Raw genomic sequence first — 19,063 nt, forward strand, 5'->3', positions numbered from 1 at the left:
AGGCTTTACAAGTAGAAAGACAGGCACAGTGAGAGAGTCAATTCCATTTTGATATCAGCAACCAGCCAGCTAAAGTAACTGCTGTAAATTAAAATTCCCTGATTTTGATAATGTGCCAATTAACATCTTGAAATTTAAGGCTACGAGGTAATTCAAGGGTGCGAAATTTAGGGATCCTCACATACTTTTCAAGCCATTTCAAGCTTAACATGGTAGTACCCTTAAACTGCATTCAGAACAAAACCACTTTTATCTGGCCTACAGTATTTGTCTAAATAGGGACCATCTTTGCCATCAGGCATAGATGAACTAGAGATGAAAGTTAATATGCATCATTTCAGAAAACATACAGTTTTCTTTTTTTGTGTGTTCCTATGTCTGCAAATCTGCATCTTAGCAAGCAATCTGTTCACACAGGTATGAACACATGTGATGACTTGTGCTGTATTCTCTGGTTCGACTGGTTGATTGCTTGGTTGATATTTGTTTATTCAGCCAAATTCTCACTGATCAGCCAATCTTGTCACCGCCTGCGTGTTTTAGTAGCTTTGAATTTACCCAAATGAATGTATTCTGTTCATTTAACATTTACATTTTGTCAACTTTTCCTCTGACACCATAACAAAGAAATTGTTAGTGCAGCTTCAGTTTGTTATCATATAAAAAGTTGAGTCTAAACATTGCAGCAGTTTGCATATCAAAGCCCAACAACCAACAGGGCATCTAAATTTAAAATAAGTCTAAAGACCTGTCGGTGTTATTATGTTCAAACAAGTTCCCAGTTTATGCTCAAGGCTTTGAGTGCAAATACATCAGAACTGGTCGATTTCCGTGTTTGTCCTAATAATTCATTTATAACAGCATTCACACCAAACCACAGATTCACTAGCTCCTCGGTCTCGCAGGAGCACACACCTACACCGAGACCAAGCTGAGCGTCTCTTCTCTTATCACCCCCCACCCAGTGCCGCCAATCGATTGGTTTGAGAGTAGTAACGATTTCAGTCGACCAAGATTTTCTTTGGTTGACTGTCACTTCATGCAGGCTAACACTCTGTGATACTCTCTCTTATCTGGCACAAACATAAAGCTCAGTCAAGCTCTGGCACCTAGTGTAGATGCAAGGTAGGCTTTTCAAGTCTGTAAATGTCAACAGGACACCCGCTCAACTCTGCATAGTTTCCATGACAACGAGGCACTTGACAGCCACAAGCACAATGGGATGTTGTGGTCTAACAGGAATGATCTTGAACTGCCAGTTAACAGGTTGAGTGATATATAGTGTGGCTGCTGTACAGATGAAAGAGTGAAGTGTGACAATATCGACTCAAATAAGACTAAAACAAAAATACAGTTAATACAGAGAAAAAGGGAAATTTATAAGATGGAAGCATGGGAAACCACATAGGTATAAAAGTGGTCAAACGGAAAAGCAAAGTGAGATATAGAGATAGAACTCTAGTCATCGCTCAGTTTCTATCTGTGGCCATAATTTTTTCAGGGCAACAAAAGGGCAGGCGGGCAGAGGGGAACCAAATCCTGGTCCGTTTGTCTCCTCAAATGGCCTCTAGGGACTGTCTGAAATGGCCCTTTTCTTCTTGGTTCTTTTCAGCCCTAAACCCCATCTACATGACAAACAGTGTCACTTTGAAGCTGCCTGTGTCATCTATGCTATCTGTCACTCATTCATGACCTTTTGCTCCTGCCTCTCATCTTTCTTTTTTTTTTCCCTTTCCACAGTAATTCCCTTTTTTGTCACTGTCTCCCTTTCACACACTATCCTTTTCATTTATCTTTGATATCTGCCTCTGAGCTCAAAACAAGTCTTTGGAACAAAAGAAAATGGCAAGGACATTTCAGTAGTTCTTTTGACAATGTGTTATAGCATTTGAGTCCTTATAAGAAAAAAAAAAGACTTTGAGTTGCATTTGTCCACAACCAACAATCACCAAGTCTGTATTATTATTATTATTATTATTTTCTTAATTCCTCTTGTTATTAACTACAAAAAAAACAACAATTAGACCATGTGCATCCATCACAGTTAAGCTCTTTACTCAAAATCATAGTTTTAATGCTAAAATATAAATATTGTTGTTATTCATAAATTTTCAAACAACTATTTGACAAGAACGCTGAAAAATTGACAAAAAGAAGAGAAAAAAAATATTAGATGCTGAATTACAGCTATTTGCTTGCATTCCTGAACAGAAAAAAAAAAAAGGTTTAGTGGTTGAATGTTATTAATTATTGAGTCCAGTGTGCTGGGTCACATTTAAGTGTAAAAACATGAATTCAGTTTGTTATTCTACTAATGAATAAGTACACATTTTATAGTTGTAAACACATTTTTGACAGATTTCTATTAATATTTTCTTGTTTTTATGATAGCTGGTCTAATAAAAGAATTAAGCTATGCATATGATAACTGAAAAATCCATCCTACCGTGTTGAAGTTTTCCAGCCTCTCCTTGGCTTCAGCGACTGCGCACTCCACATTGCGAACTTTGACCTCTGGGTTATTCCTCTGGGCATGCAGACCATTTCCTACAACTCTGCCTGTATAACTGTGACAAAAAAGAAAGCTGGAATCAATTTAGTCGCCGACATCATCTTTATTCTGTTAACATGCAATGCTGAAAGTATTTGTTAATATCAGAATGCTTATTGCTAATGTGTTATTGTTGTAAGTTACATAATTTAATTTAACTCTGTGAATTATCACTATGGAAATATACCTTGGACGCTACAACCAATCAGAAACACACACTATGCCAGGCTCCTGGTTAGACTCCAGCATCTTTATAATTTGCCTCATTTGTCAACAACATATCGTTAAAAAGCTCCATTATGCATCCTCTCCTGCATCAACACTGAAATCTAATCCAGATCATTTAATGATGCTTTTCTTGTTCTTGTGAGAGGAAATATTTTAATGATAGCTGAGCTCTGCCTTGTAAAAATTGTGATTGAGACAAATGCATGCTGGGCCTTTTAAACTCTGGCATGCTCTGTGGCCCTGAAGCTTGGCAGTATAGCTGTTAGCTATAGCTGTTAATTTCTTCAGAGCTGTTGTTGAGCTGATGTCAGAGAGGCTAAACTTTTCTAGCAGCCAACCTGAATTAAACAGGAAGCGTTTTTGATGTCTAATAATAGATTGCAAATTTGTCCGTAAAGAATCGGTGCCCATTTCCTGTAACCTACACCATCACTGGCTCGCTCTTTGTGTCATTAATCTTATTTTAGTCTAGTATTATTGTGGTCAATACCGCAAGCAGTTAACCTCACAGGTGAGGGTGAGATATGCAAATTGACTTTCGATGATGCGATGCACTTATCCCTCATTTTCCTCCAAATTAATTTTGGAATTATATATTGATGCTAATCTTCCATACTTGGGAGATTTAACAGCACTGGAGAGGAGTGACATGTACTGGCAACAAATCAATTGATGCTTCAGCAGGCAGCGCGAGGCTGATAAAGTGATTATGGATGGTTTAAGCGAGCGTGTTTGTAAGGATGTCTTTATGGGTATGTGAGTGCTTTTGTCGTCGTGCTTGCATATACTTATACTTGTGAATATGAGTGGAGGCAATCATAAAAGTGCTGACCCTGAAAATCTCTGGCCTGTGATATAAGCAATGTCTTGATAAGGTCGGTGCTCCTCCATCTTGCTGAAACAGCAAAATGATGTAAAAAAAAAATCCTGTGTAATCCTCTGACATTGCAGATTAACTTTACATCTCGTTGTTTGTGTATTTGATTTTATGCTTCATTTTCTTCCTTCAAGTGCTTATTTTACTTTAGGGTGTTTACCAACCAGATTTTCTGTGTGCCACACACACACACACACACACACACACACACACAACAAACTGCTTGGACAACAACTGAAAATTCTTAATTGCTGCCAACTCTCAGTCTTCTGAACACGGACGCTATCAATAGCTTTTGGACTTTCAGCTTCTCCCCTCTGACACAAGAGATTAATTGAAGAATCAAACAGCTCTCTAAGCAGTGGTTTAAAGTGGGGGGCTGTGTCTTAGGGGTCTGACTGTCTCCAGGCTTGGCTTGTGATAAGAGTGTTGGTGCGGAAATGAGCTCATCAAATTGGATGCTAATAAAAGGGAAGTGTCATGGTGAGTCTGGCAGTGAGTTTGGCCTGGAACATTTCATTGCAGGGCTTGTTTGATACTACATAGGGGATGTAACCACTGACACAGCAGGATATCCCAGAACTGATTACGCGATAGACATACAATTAATGCTGCAAATTTCAAGGCAAAATTCAGATGTTATAAGTTTGCTCTGAATGGTAACAGTGAACTGTTTTGGAATAAATTTCACTCGAGCGCTATAACTCAGGGAATTAAACACTGAGCAGACAGTACAGCACAAATGCTACAGCACCCAAATGATCACGCCTTCTTTTTTAGAATTAGCTCTTCTCCCCTTCTGGTGGCCTCAAATGCAGAACCTCACCAAGCATTTGAAAACTCTTTCTACACATTTATGGCTTGTGACTCATAGCCCTTTTTCTATGGAACTGACTCACTCCCCCATGAATGCACAATTGATGCGCACTCTTGAAGGCAGCTTTGTCTGTTCGCGTCCTTTCCCTCTGCCTGAAGCACAGACTAGCAGTGACCTGTACTCCCTGATGCTGACCCCAAACTGAAATGTTTTGCTCTTTTCAAAGCCTGAAGGAATGCTTGTGGGTTTTGGGGCAAAGCATGAAAAATCATTATTTATTTTTAAGGTGTATGGGGGGGGGTTCATCTTGAGAATACCCAAGGTAAAGGATATTTTTATATGTATATTGCATTAATTGAATTACAAGGATGCGTATTTGATCTGGAATTTGAAGAAAATTGCCTTTTGCTACTGCGAGGGATTCATAGCAAAGTGACCCATGGTGAATCTGACTTTATTTTCTCTGTTAAACCCAACTGCCGAAGCTTGTAACATTCACAAAGGACTTAATGACTTAGACTACTGCATGCGTGAGTGTCTTCCTTTAACAACAGGCTATGGTTAACTCTTGTTTTTGTTTTAATTTATTTATTTTTGAGAGCACTTGTGGCTGCCATTGCTCTTCACATGAAAACAAACATAAAACAACTAAAAACTACCGATTCTATCTTTCAGAGTTTTCAATGATTTCTAACCCGAAACGACTACTGTATAAACATAAAGCATCACTGGTATAAGAGATTACACATGTGCATTTGCCAGGCAAATAAATGATTGTAGATCATTTCTTAAATGATGGGAGCTTTATTACTTCTTTTGCCAAGGACTCCTCTGGGATTGACATTAGGAATGAAGATATTAAAATTAATGGATAATGTAGATCTTTTCTTGATTCATTAGAATCATCTTGTTTAATTTATGTACATGTTCATCAGCAGGACGCTTTGTGACATTCTCCTGAAGTTTATTAGATGCATGCCTTGTATCAGCAGGATCCTATTATTGAATTGTGAAAAGACAAACACTGTGCAAGCTAGAACAGTCTCAGTGTGGATGTAAAGACTAAACAATATGTCTCCTAATGGAGAAAAATCCTAGCATACATTACTGGTACTGAACTCAACATTAGTTTTTACTGAAGTAGGCAGAAACGCAAGAATTATAACTACTACATCAAGGCAATCTGTCTTGTCTAATGTGTCTAATCTGTAACTGAAACAAATATTCAAACTGAAAAGAGACTCACAGGTCATGGCTTACGTTGAGGCAAAGTTTCACTACAATATGTCTCACTAATTATAACAGTGTGCAGCACAGTGCACTGATTAACAGAATGTATGTTTAAACTGGTGTAGTTACATATAAAACTGACTTGAAGTGAAATCTAAACAAATTCAGTGCTTAGCATTCTGACCTGTTTTAGTGACATAAAGTGACAGTAAGCATTACTGCAGATTTAGCAACAATGTGGAACCCAGTACTGACAGTTTTTAAGCACAGCAGCATGTAATAGCTGCACATGCTGCTATCACCTGGATCACCTGGAATGAAGTGTTTTACGCACACAAAAGTATGTCTATAGGTAACAGACACACATCTTCTCTTTGATAATGTCAATATTTAACTCCAGTAAGTACTTGTGTGATTTAAAACAGAATTTCTAGGTAAATGGGCTCGACTAATATCTATGTAGACAATCAATACACTGCAATACAAACTGAAGCAGTCTTTTTCCTCAGCCCCTCAATTCTTAATCTTACATTATCTTTGTTCTTGTTTGTAATGTGGAAAAATGCTATAAATATTCTCATGCTTAGCTACTTAAACACCAAAATCACTGCTGCAAAGCTTTATTTTTGTAAGGTAAATGGAGCATTTCTTTGATAAAATGTGAATTTGTGATACTTGGCCGTCTCTCCTCTCAATGCATCAGTGGAGCAGAATCTGCTACTGAGGCTCTGTTTGGGGTTCAGAATTCATGATAGACTGAGAGTGCAGAACCTGCTATCACACCAAAGCATTAGTGGGTCTGTTGCACACTCTAGCTTGATATTGGGTCATGTAGTAAGAAGACACACTGATAAAATTACAAAAACAAACATTTAAGGTAAAAAACATGATAGAAACATTTTAGCAAACATGGACTGCATTGAAAATAAAACACTGCTTATTAATACTGTTTGTGTGCATTATTAATGTTCTGTTTCCATGCTTTCATGCTGAATTCCTCCCAGAACAATCCACTGTGAACTTACTTCTACAAAACATAATGTTAAAAAAAAAATACAGGGGATTAGTGACTAGTTTGTGATTATTTCATTAATTGGTCTATACTAAATAGACCGGACATATATCTAAGCCCTTTAGTGCTCACATTAGTACATGTTAATTGCCCTAGCTATAATCATTTCTGTGAAACAAACATCAGACTGAATTAGAGCAAGGCGAGGAAGGGAAAAATGTCAGTGATTAATAACTGAGAGGAGATGAGGCTGTTTACTATGACTGAGAGTGTGTATTTTTGTGGCTGTGGGTGGCACCATTTCAGCTGAAGAGGGTACTGCACTTGGGCTGATGGCACTGCTATCAAGATAAACAGCAAATTGTCTGTTCTGCATGATTAATAAAGCTTTTCCCCACCCCCCCAGCTGTTGTGGGAATTGAACATGTGTTCAGTTACTCATGGGGAAGTCCTGTGATTAGTGCACAGTGGGTTATATCAGCTGTTTTTTTAAAGTTCTCCTGTTTGAGGATTTATGTTTGTTATATTTTTAAGACAGTCATGCAATTTTTGCTGCTTAACATTCAAAAAAATGTCAATAATCGAATCTTTATAACTTTTTTTCTTGAAATAAAACTATTGCCATATATATATTTAAATTTCCTAAATCACAGATTGAAAAAATAGTTAATGTCCAAGGTATTTAAAAGTTTTTCTTTGGAGACTGGCTTCTTTTTCCCCTCGTTTTCTGTTCAGTCCTGGTACCAAACGAGTCACTTAACAATAACATGAATCTATGAAAAATGTCAAAGAAGCTGATTCTCAAATACTCTAGGCAGAAACTTGGATATCTGAGCATGGGGTGCAGTGTGTCCTTAAAACATCTAAGGAAACTGGACAAATGGAGGAAAAATGTCTTAAAAAACAATGTACAGCAGCTGAAGACTATCTGAAAGTCAAGACACTTTCAGATACTCTTTCACAAAGATCTGACACAGGATCTGAGAGACACACCGGGTCCTTCAGCTGCAATGGTCTCAAGGGAAGGGTGGCTGTCTAGAGGTCTGTCATTTTTAAGGAAGGGAAACAGGAAGAAAAAGCTGAGGTATGCCAAATTACACAAGAACTGGACTGAAATAAGTGGCAAACAATCTTCTCAAAATTGATAGAATCATGAATGCAAAGAAGTACCATCAGATTTGGATTCACTAGGCAATATCTGCTGTTTATATACTGTATTTCCATGTATGCTTGCACATGGTTCAATAAATCCCTGCACCTATTCCAATTCAGTTCAATTCAGTTCAATTCAATTTTATTTATATAGCACCAAATTAAAACAGTTCCCTCAAGGTGCTTTATATTGTAAGGTAAAGACCGTACAATAATACAGATAAAAAAAGGAAAACCCCAACAATCATATGACCCCCTATGAGCAAGCACTTGGCGTCAGTGGGAAAGAAAAACTCCCTGTTAACAGGAAGAAACCTCTGGCAGAAGCAGTTTCGGAGAGGCGTGGCCATCAGCCATAACCAGCTGGTCCCATTTTCCAAGCAAAATATAAAGGAAGGAGAATTATCTACAGATATACACTAAAAACGAGTTCTTGTCTGATGTTAATTTATTTGACATGTTTTTAGTCAGTCTGCACAGTATATGCTGCTCACATAACAGTAAACCCATAATGCTGAAAAAGAAATCTAGACCTTTCTCTTATGCCCTTTCAAAAAAGTGTGTGTGGGGAGGGGGCGCTGAGCAGATGTTTGTAGCCAGTGAACTTTACATGCAAGGCTTGGGCATATTGAAATACTCTGAACAGGAGGTTTTGTTCTGAAAGGCCAGACTGTTCTCACATGCTGTGAACTTAGTAGCCATTTACTGTATGGCAAACAGCCTCAAGCCCATGAACAGGCAACTTGTCAGGAGCCACTTGACAAACATTTACTCACCATCCCACATAAGGTCATCCATAGACAATAAACATAGACATGAGCAAACACATACAAATGCTTTAAAATTCTATGCCCTGTAAGGCAATGTGAGCATATACAAATGCTTGATTACTCTTATCCACCATGCACCCCCACCTATTATTCTTTGTTCTTAAATGATCTCTCCAAGTCTACAACAAGACAAGTCATCTTTTTTTTTTCTTTCTTTTCATTTCCCTCCCGGCAAATACAGACACTGCAGAATCTTGCTTTTTCTTGTCGCTGTCATTTGTAAGCCAGCTGGTGACAACATGAACATGCCATCAGCAGCTCCAGTCACTTGGAGTTCTCAGAAACACCTGGGCAAGCGGCCTTGGATGTTTTGCTTTTTATCAGTCTCCTCCAACCTCCTCATTGTTCCAGCTGTCAGTTGGGTATTTAAAAACGAAAAAAATTCCAGTTTTTCCTAATGATACACAAACCTGTGAAAAAGTTATCCCCAGTTCGATTAGAAATATGACTAAAATCCTGAAACATGACAATTGCACCTTAGTTGCCTGTAATACCCAATAAAGACAGACACTAGGATGGATCAGACATGCTATGTGAACCTGAGCTCAGTCAAGTTCTACTCTGTTACTCATATGAATATATTCCAATGCCTCCTGCGCGAAACTTCGGCTGCTTCCTTTGAGGGGTCACCACAGCAGATCATCTGTCCCCATCTCACCCTATCCCTATCATCCTCTTCTCTTACACCAGCCCTCTGCAAGTTCTCCTTCACTACATCCACAAATCTTCCCTGAGGTTTTTCTCTTTTTCCTCCTGCCTGGCAGCTCCATTTTCAACATCCTTTGTCAAATATATCCACTGTGTCCCCACCGCACATGTCCAAACCATCTCAGCCTTGGCTCTCTAACTTTGGCTTATCATACTTATAAGATTTATTTAAATATTTTTAAATCCAGCTCCTTTTGCACAGAGCTAGGTGATAAGACAGCACACTTATACCACTCTATTCTGTTATAAATGATGCCGCAGAAAACAAAGTGAGTTGAGCTCAGTGGGACAAAACCATTGAGTTCAGAAGAAACAGCTACCCATACTTGTGCTGCTTTGTTGCATATTTAACACCTTAAATTGACCGTTTTTTGTTTGTTGGAATAGTGTGAAAATAGTCTTCATCACAATCTTGATTCAACAAGTACGCATCAGGAAAGAGAAAAGGTTAGAGGCTTGCAGTTTAACCACCCTAGTCTAATTCAAGCCTTTGATTCATTCGGTCGCATGAGTCAAGGCAGTTGTTCTTCTGAAGCTGAAGCTGATCAAGTGCGGAGAAAGGTACTGGTTTAGATGAATCATCTGCATATGATCGAACAGCCACATCACCTTCTGTCATTAACCATCATACCCGAAGCAAACCTATTTGGCTGTTGTCTGTCAGAAGATGTTCTTTTACTAATGCCCCTTTCAAACATGTGCTGTCTTCCATTCATCTGACGACATCTGAACAGATTGGCTTCAAGTCAGCATCCTGTTGACTGTTTTTGTAAAAGTGGGGGTGGCAGTCTAACAAGGTATTTACATCTATTCATCACATGTTGCCCACTACATCTGAATTGCTCATCTCACTAAAAATATGGCCTGAACAGCAATAACATCCTGGACCATACTCGTGTTTATCTGTTATGCTGTAGTAAGAAACCTTGCATTATGCATTTTATATCACACAGTGTGCATGTATGCCAGCTATTGCTGTACTGTAGCCTCCTCTGTCACTCTCATGGACTTGTCTGGACTGACGCAAAGGCGAACCATGTCTGGATCACAGAATGCACCAGTAATGTGAAAGACTCTATGGCTGAGAAGGGTTCAAAAGGTTTGTTGAGGGGTACATGCTTTTACCGAATATCCCTTGTCCCAGAATGTCAGTGTCAGATGCTCTTTGTATTTATAAAAAGTTCCTATTTCTTAAAAAGAGAGTGATTCCATTGAAAATTGCACCAACTGTGCTTTGTAAGTGATCAATCCAAAGTAACATGGGCCATGTTTCCAAATATGCAGACCTATACCAAATACACAGCAGTGGTCAAATAAAGGAAGGTATCATTACACATTCACGGTCATTCCAGCCAAGATGAAAGATTTTTCTCCTTCTCCTTCTTTAAAGTTTCGGAGTTTACCGGAGGCACATCACCTGTGCTGAACTGGTGGCATGTCTTTGTGGTACTTTAAGCCAATGAATTATGGCTGTTTAGGGCTGTGGGTTAGGTTGGAATTACACACCACTACGTAGGGCTCAACTGCTTTACCACTTCTTAAGAGGTCCCAGGGTGATTTTACCAAGACCGAGTTAGCTTATTGAGTGGCTGCACAGTCACAGCTACATGGCTGGAGGTCCTATGGCTCAAATTACTCGTGGCAATCGTGCACTAAAAGCCTGTCCTCTACTGTGCAATGAAAGGTGTTACTGCACATGCGAATGCTCCTCTTCGTACTGTTTGTTTTCTGTATCTTTTTTTAATGCTGTTGAACACCTGTAAATGGCCTTTCTTGATTCACATTAAGTATCCCATCAGTATTTATTCTGAATCCTATTTTCACTTTGCTTAATCGCTGCCAACACTCTCTGAATACTTCTGTAAGAAGCTTTCACACCCAATCACTTGGGTCAGATTTGCTTTCTCGCTTTTTGTGGTGACCAGAACACCAGGTCATGAAAGAAAATAGCCTTAATGTTTTCTTGTCTCCATATTTTCTGTAGTCAATTATTGAGTGGACGTGTCTAATAAGACTGTTGGGTGGATAAAGGTAAAAGTCGACCCTACTCACTCTGTAGGCAGCAGACCATGGTCTTATGATATAGGCAGGCTGGGATGCTCTTTAGAATTGAAATAGCCAAGATGGTCCAAGATGGATTTTTTCTTTTTATTTAGAAAAACTAAAAAGCATTTTCTTACCTGGAAGAAATCCCAACAAACCCAAAGTTGAGAGTACTGGTAGGAATTGCAGTTTGGGATCAAGTTGGCTAATGCTAATATGTTGTCAAACAAGCTAAAGAGATACTTGATAACCAAAATATATTTTCAGAAAGAAGAGCTACTTCAAAAGAGTGCTGCATCTGAAAAGGCAGCTCTCTTTGCTCAACTGTCTAGATGAAGGAAGCCATTTTTGCACAAAAATTGAACCTTGGGTCCATAAAGTTTGAAACCAGTGCTCTATAGCATCTAGCTTTAGGCTAATCCCGAGGATAGTCAAGGAGCTAAAGACACTAAGCAAGAGGAATAGAATTCAGTTTTAGGGCAGAAAAAAAGATGGGGAAATGAGATATGGCAAGCTATTGTGATTCACTTAGAATGTGCATATACGTACTGGTAATCACATACTGTGATTATCTTGTAGCTTGGAGGTGTTTGATATCATTAGGGTTATTCTACCCATTTATTTCTATTTCCTACTTCGGGCTAGGTGAGACACTATCTCGTTTGGCTCATCATCGGCCCATTACTATCCTCCAACCAGCCAAGCATATTTCATTTCAGTGCTACTCCAGGCTAATGAACATGTATCGATTTATCTAACAATCGCAGCAACTGCAAAGAGCTGAATTAATTTGGTGTAATTGACCTACTCCAAGCAACTGACTGCTCTTGGTCTTGGTTTTTTTCTCATATTCCCCCACATACGCTCTATCTCTGTCATCCCAATGGCCGTGTAAGCAATTCCTGACATTAGCAAATCACAACTTGCAACACAGTGTAATATAAGCACTCTTGCTCAATACGTGAAGGAAACAGATCTAACATGTACTCTGTAAACTTGTTTCCTCCTCCAAACCCTGATATACCCATGAGTGATTAATCTACTTTGTCATTCGGGGGGAAAAATACATAGTGTGTATTTATGAAGCTGGACTGCATGTGTAATATCTTCAGACTTAGCAGATTGCCTGACAGAATATGCTTTCACACTGCACCCATGTGGCCACTATTATGTACTGAAAGCATCCAGCATCCAATGAAGCATCAATATTCTGAGCTTTAAGAATAAGGTGAGGGTATGACAGAACTGATACTGTTATTCCATTGACGTATATCAGCATCGTTTCCTTTGAAGCTTATATTCCAGTCTGTCATTCATGAGTCTTACAGACGGATATTATAATAAAAAAAAAAAAAAAATCAAACTTCTTTCTCTGTGCTTGTATAACTGGAACCAGCTGTGGAGCAGAGACTTTCAGGTCTCTGTCAAACAAATTTTAAACAAACGATATTTAACCTTTTAAATGCAATTCACAAGTCAAATACACTTATTACAGCCTGTGTTTGCAGAACAGTTTATGATTCATAATTTTTAAAGCTGTTTATAGAGACCATGTTTCCAGGAAAAGATGCAAAAGCTCCTTTTTAAGAAATCATACAATAAATTCTCATTAAGTTCAATTATTTAAAAAAATAAATACAATTTCTATGACAAAAAAAAGAAATCTGCAAAATGCAATTTTGTTATTATTTATTTTCCACTTGTACTAAACCAAGTAATTAACATTAAAGCAACGAAATTTAAATTGACGTTTTTATTTTCCTCTAAGTGGAAGGGCCACTACCCATGTTCTCATTCAACAACTACAAATTTATGTGATTTCTTGGTTACACGAAAGTTAAACAAATTACAAAATAAACGGTGGCCATTTGTCAAAGTCTGTCTCTAGTTTTAGAGACAGACAAATGGAAACATACAGTACAGCTATGGAGTTTAAAGCTTTAATAGCCTCTGGTGGCAATTATATAGATTACAGCTATAATTGGCCCGTGGTTTGCTTTGAGGACATTCCCAGGCCTGAGTGTGTCTGTCACTGGGTGTAACTGCTCTCCACCTCAGTGTGTCGCCTGCCTCAATGTACCAGCAGACATACTGTAGGCTGACTCAATAGACCACACAGACTTCTGGGAAAACATTATGCAGCCCCATTAGATTGGAGGAACACGAATGTCATGTCCAGGATGCCCACACACGAAAATCACAAGCAGGCAAGCATCATTTCCTGACAGAGAAAATTATTTTTTGCACATTTGAAAAGTCACACACATTTTTCTTTGTATTTCTTACAAACTACAAATACAAACTGTTTTCAAAGCAATAGAATTACAATACTGTGTAAAAGTCCTGAATCACAATCATTGCTTTGAATTTTATTAGTAAGATGGGAAATAGGTGTAGTGGTTTATAAGACAAAAACAGAGTATTGAAAGTCAATATTTGGTATGACCACCTTTAACGGCCAACTCTTGATTGTGGCTCAAGTGTTGGCAGTTCGTCTTGTAATCGGAAGGTTGCCGATTCGAGCCCCGGCTCAGACAGTCTCAGTCATTGTGTCCTTGGGCAACACTTCACCCGTTGCCTACTGGTGGTGGTCAGAGGGCCCGGTGGCGCCAGTGTCCGGCAGCCTCGCCTCTGTCAGTGCGCCCCAGGGCAGCTGTGGCTAAAATGTAGCTTGCCATCACCTGTGTGTGAATGGGTGAATGACTGAATGTAGTGTAAATGGCTTTGGGGTCCTTAGGGACTAATTAAAGCGCTATACAAATACAGGCCATTTATTCTTCAACACAGTTTGAACTTTCTTGGGCAAGCTTTCATGTCATTTCTTTAAGTAGCCTTAAGGAATAGTTCTCCAGGCTTCATGAAGGATACCCAAAGCTCTTCTTTGGTTTTTGACTGCCTTTTGTTCTGTTCTATGTCAAGATGCTTCAGTAGCGTTGAGGTCGTGGCTCTGGGGAGGCCAATCAATGACTGATGTTGTGTGTTTGTCTATCCAGGCATGTTTTCACTGCATTGGCAGTGTGCTCGGCATCATTTTCATGCTTAAAAATGAACCTGTTGCCAATCAGATGTTTTCCAGGATGTATTCAATAGTGTATCAAAATTTTAGCATATTTTTCACAATTAAAATTAAGATCCCCAAGACCACAGCCCCAAATCATGGCAGTGCTGTGTTTTACAGCCAGCTGTAGACACTAACGGTCGTACCTCTCTCCTAACCTCCTCTGTACAGACTCATGATGATTTAGGTTTCACATTTGGATTCATCACTCCATCAGACCTATGGTCTCTGGTTTTTAGTCGATTTCTTGTGTGATTTGTGTGATGCCTTTTCTTCCTGTTTTCCTTCTTTACAAATGGTTTCTTGGCACTGACACCACTAATGAAGGTTTGGCAGGTGTTTGTTGAATTTTCTTCCCCATCTTATAAAGACATGACCTCCAGATACTGGTCATTTAATGTAGATTTTTTAGGCCTGTCACTTATTCTTTTGTCCTCGAGTTTCCCTATTTTGTTTTTTATGGACATAATTTATGTGTTTTTGTGACAGGCTGCTAGTAACAATGATGCAGTCTAAAATGTTTCTTGGCTAAGTTGCCTGTTATCTGTTGACACAACACTGGTTCATCAGTTGAGTTTTTTGTGTGTGGTTGAATGCTTCATATGTCACTGTTAAGTGGTTTATCGAACAAAATAAACAATTGGTCAGGATTGGACAAAAAATGAGTAAATAAAGAGCCAATGCTGACAAATCTCCAAAAAACTAGAGAACCATTGCCCAAGACCATTTTAAAGAAATTACAGGAAAGTCTGGCTCCTTGGAAACAAAATATTAAGAAGGTGGTTCAAGACTTTTTCACAGTACCGTAATCACTAAGATCTTAAAGTTTAATGAAGGATATAGATATCGATCTAATGCTTTTAAAAATTAACTCTTTAAGACATGAGCCCAAAAGTCACCAGATGAATATAATTAACTATTCTTGACTGTATTTTTTCTGATTGTATTCAAATTCAGCTTTCACTCTATGTGAAGTTCTGAATCTATAGAACCTATTACAAGAAATATAAGTCCAGTGACTTATAGTACAAATGCCTAATACAAACATCTCCCACCAGGTAGGGAAAGCACAACAAAGGCTGTACTTTCTCAGGAAACTGCGTCAGGCCCAGTTACCCCAGAGACTGCTAGTAAACTTCTACCGCTCCACCATCGAGAGCTGCACACTGTGGTTCAACTGCTGCACCGCGGAGGACAAGAGGAAACTGCAGCGGGTGGTGAGGGCAGCAGAGCGGGCAATTGGCACCTCACTAACCCCCCTCAGAGACATTTATACTGGCAGACTTCAGCGGAAAGCCAGCATCATCATCAAAGACCCCTCGCACCCTGGACACCCACTTTATTCCCCACTTCCCTCCGGTAAATGCTACAGGTCCATCAGGACGACTGTAACAATGACAATAAAGAGCTATTCTATTCTACACACATTTACCAGTAGGTGGTAGCATTGCCCAATACACATTTCACATGGTCGCGTAGATAAGTCACTAGTCACAGTTCAAGAATATCATGTATGTGCATTAGCAACAATGGGATGAAGGATGCATGAAAGAGGAAGTGACAGAGAGCTGAAAACGTGAGTGGGATCCAACTCAGACTTAAATGCACATAATATAATACAGAAAGAAAGAAAGAAGAATGAATGTGTGAAAAAAGAAAGTGTTACCAGACCTAATTTGATGAATGTAACCCCTCCTTCCAGTCACATGCCTACATGCCGAGGAGAGCATGGATAACTGAGGCCAGAGGTCTGGGGGGAAGCTGGAGGGGCAGTTGGTGTTTGGAAGCCAGACAAGGGCAGGCAGGAGCAGAGCCAGGAGGGTAAACTATGCCGCAGAGGACAGACGGGTGGAGTGGACCATGATCCTCTGGGGTGGTTCGACCACCTGTTTGTCTGTCTGTCTGTCTAATCCGGGTCAGAATGGCGTGATCTAATGCTTAAGGTTGACGGCTCCAGGGTAAACTAAAACCCAGTCATGGGGTCCACCACTCGTAAGCTGAATCTGCACAATCCACATTTTATATTTTGCATATATATGTACAAGCCTGCTTTCTGTTCACATAAAGGTTCAGTGACCAAAATATATGAGACACAGGGACAAAAAAAAAAAAAGAGGAAGGGATAATGTCACATCTGAACCTACTGTAGGCCTCCATATTCCCTGTATATGGAAAGGGCATTAAGTGGTAGTGTTCAAGGCATTAAAAAAAACACATCTTCATATGCAGACATACCCACGTACAGAGTGGAGGGGATTTGTGGGAGTGCTGACGGAGGAGGTCATGGTTCAGATTCTCTGCTGCCACAAAGGGCACATGGGAGTCAAACCCATCGTCTGTCATGAACCTATGCACACCCACTCAGAGCATGCACAGACGGCCACAAAGTACATTCACTGTGTCTATATGCAATCAATATACAGATAGATAACCCACAAGCACTCATATATCAATAGCAATGGACCAATAGAAGGAGTCAGCTCTAAGTGCAGCTTACTGACACCAGAATAACATATACATCACAATGTTGTGCAAACTCTTGTGAAAGTCAAGAAGTAAAACAGAGTGACTGTACTGCAGGCAAAGAGAAGAAGGGCAAAGTTCAGGGAGGTGTTATCCAAATGAAGTCACACAGATGGTAGCACTGACAAACACATTGACAAAATGGCTTTCTTGGCAGAATTCCCAGCCATAACTATCATGTTTGTCATGAGCAGGCATATGTGAATACCTTTAATAAGGAATTAATCTTCTTAGGTGTCTGTCCTTTCATTATTATTTGTCAAGCTGGTGGTCTTTTGGGACTTTAGTAATGTCAAAATCTTGATTTTACACAGATATGCAAATAGATGTTGTTGTATACGGACTTATAGTTCATTACAGGATAGATTTTAAAAGCACTGCTGCATGTGTTGCAAATCACTTAATTATCTGGGCCAAAGCACATTTCTAATCTTCATGAAGTAAGTAAGTAGCACTGTGAAAATCCTAAGGCACTCTGGCTTTAAGGTTCTATGTGCTGTTCCTCTAACTTGCAGGAAGTGACTAGAGGCACTGCACTGCATTGGCCTTTAAAACCTCAATCCTTCTGCAGTCTGACTCTGGCACTCTCAGGGGAGATTCCTCTCAACCAGGCTTGTCTGCATGTGTTCTGTTTTGCTCCACTCTCTCTATGTTAAGTTACTTGTGTCTTTGGTGAAGTAAGCTACTTTTTCTACTGTTACAAACTTGTGCTGTCTCCCTCCATCCCAAATACTGACTTTCAAATGAGCTTGAAAGTCAGTATTTGGTATGGATGGCTTTTATTCTTGCAGTGTGTGATACTACCTTGACTCAAGGTCCTTGAGTCAAATCCTATCCTGAAATTAGCCCCAGTTTAAAACCTAAAGGGAAGCACGGCTGCACCATCACCGCTGATGAAGCTGAACGCCACGGGGAGCTGGAGAATATCTGAGCTGTCACTGGGCAAGAGGCAGGGCACACCCTGGACAGGTCAACAGTCTATTGCAGGGCTAACACAGAGAGACAGACAACAAATCACACTCACATTCACACCTACTGCTGATTTGGAAACACCAGTTAACCCAACAAGCATGTTTTCACACTGTGATACGAAGCCTGAGTACCTAGAGAGAACCAATAGAAGCACAGCGAGGACATGCAAACTCCACACAGAATGCCCCAGCCAGCAGGTTTAACCCAAAACCCCTGATGTGTGGCAACAGTGCCAGCAACTGCATGCCAACTGTGAGCTAAAAATGCTAATATCAAGGAAATTACCCTTTTTTATTGTTGTTATCATATCATTAGGGAAATTAGTCAAACCACATGTTACTGGGATTAATAAATGAGCAATATTGTGTGCATCTCTGTGTGTCCCTCCCCCACATACAGTCAGCTATTGGACTCTTATCTGATGCCTATTGCACTCTGTTAGCTCACCTAGGCACAGCACACCAATCAATTAAGTGTTGTATTGAGGTTATGCTTGCTTAAATACATTGCAAGTCTATGATTATATGCCGTTTGCCCTAGTACCTGAATTACAAGCTACATAATTTAACAGTTATGGCCAAAGGGTTGAATTGTGTTAATCTTTTGTTTCTGGCTAACAGAAGAAAAAAAAGCTAACTACAGCCCAGCTAAACTGAGCTCTGTTGATTCTCCTCAGCAGGGGACACCTTATATCACTGATCAAATCTGGCAGTTGTATTATGAACCAGATCCAGTTTGCATTTATCACTTGCATCCAAAATCATAATTTCAAATACAGTCTCAGAGCAAAGGATAGATGATTAGGGTCAAGACACAGAAACTAGTAAAATATATTTTGAATATATAGTTCATGAATTTGTTTTCAGAAGTGTTCTCCTTTACCTTTATTTCATGTATATATTCCTTAAATGGTGTGTGTGTGCGCATGCATTTACATGGCAGCAAGTGTATATGAATGTATGAAAATAGGGCGGGACTTTCCCTTTATTCTGTTGCTCTTCCGTGGAGAGGCCGCATTCCCAGCACCACTCAGGGGGTTCCAGTGAGCGAGCCATGACACCA

General features: G+C 39.5%; 1 protein-coding gene across 3 annotated transcripts in view; it reads right to left on the reverse strand.

Moving 5' to 3' along the window:
* gpc5c (glypican 5c) overlaps nucleotides 1-19,063 on the reverse strand; it is a 100,825-nt gene that overhangs the window by 31,711 nt on the left and 50,051 nt on the right. For all 3 annotated transcript variants that reach the window (XM_005476263.4, XM_005476264.4, XM_025900021.1), the window contains one exon: nucleotides 2,447-2,567. In XM_005476263.4, the coding sequence (XP_005476320.1) occupies nucleotides 2,447-2,567 (121 nt within the window). The remainder of the gene's footprint in view (nucleotides 1-2,446; nucleotides 2,568-19,063) is intronic.

The sequence above is a fragment of the Oreochromis niloticus genome, linkage group LG18 (genome assembly GCF_001858045.2).
Source record: "Oreochromis niloticus isolate F11D_XX linkage group LG18, O_niloticus_UMD_NMBU, whole genome shotgun sequence".
Taxonomy (NCBI): domain Eukaryota; kingdom Metazoa; phylum Chordata; class Actinopteri; order Cichliformes; family Cichlidae; genus Oreochromis; species Oreochromis niloticus.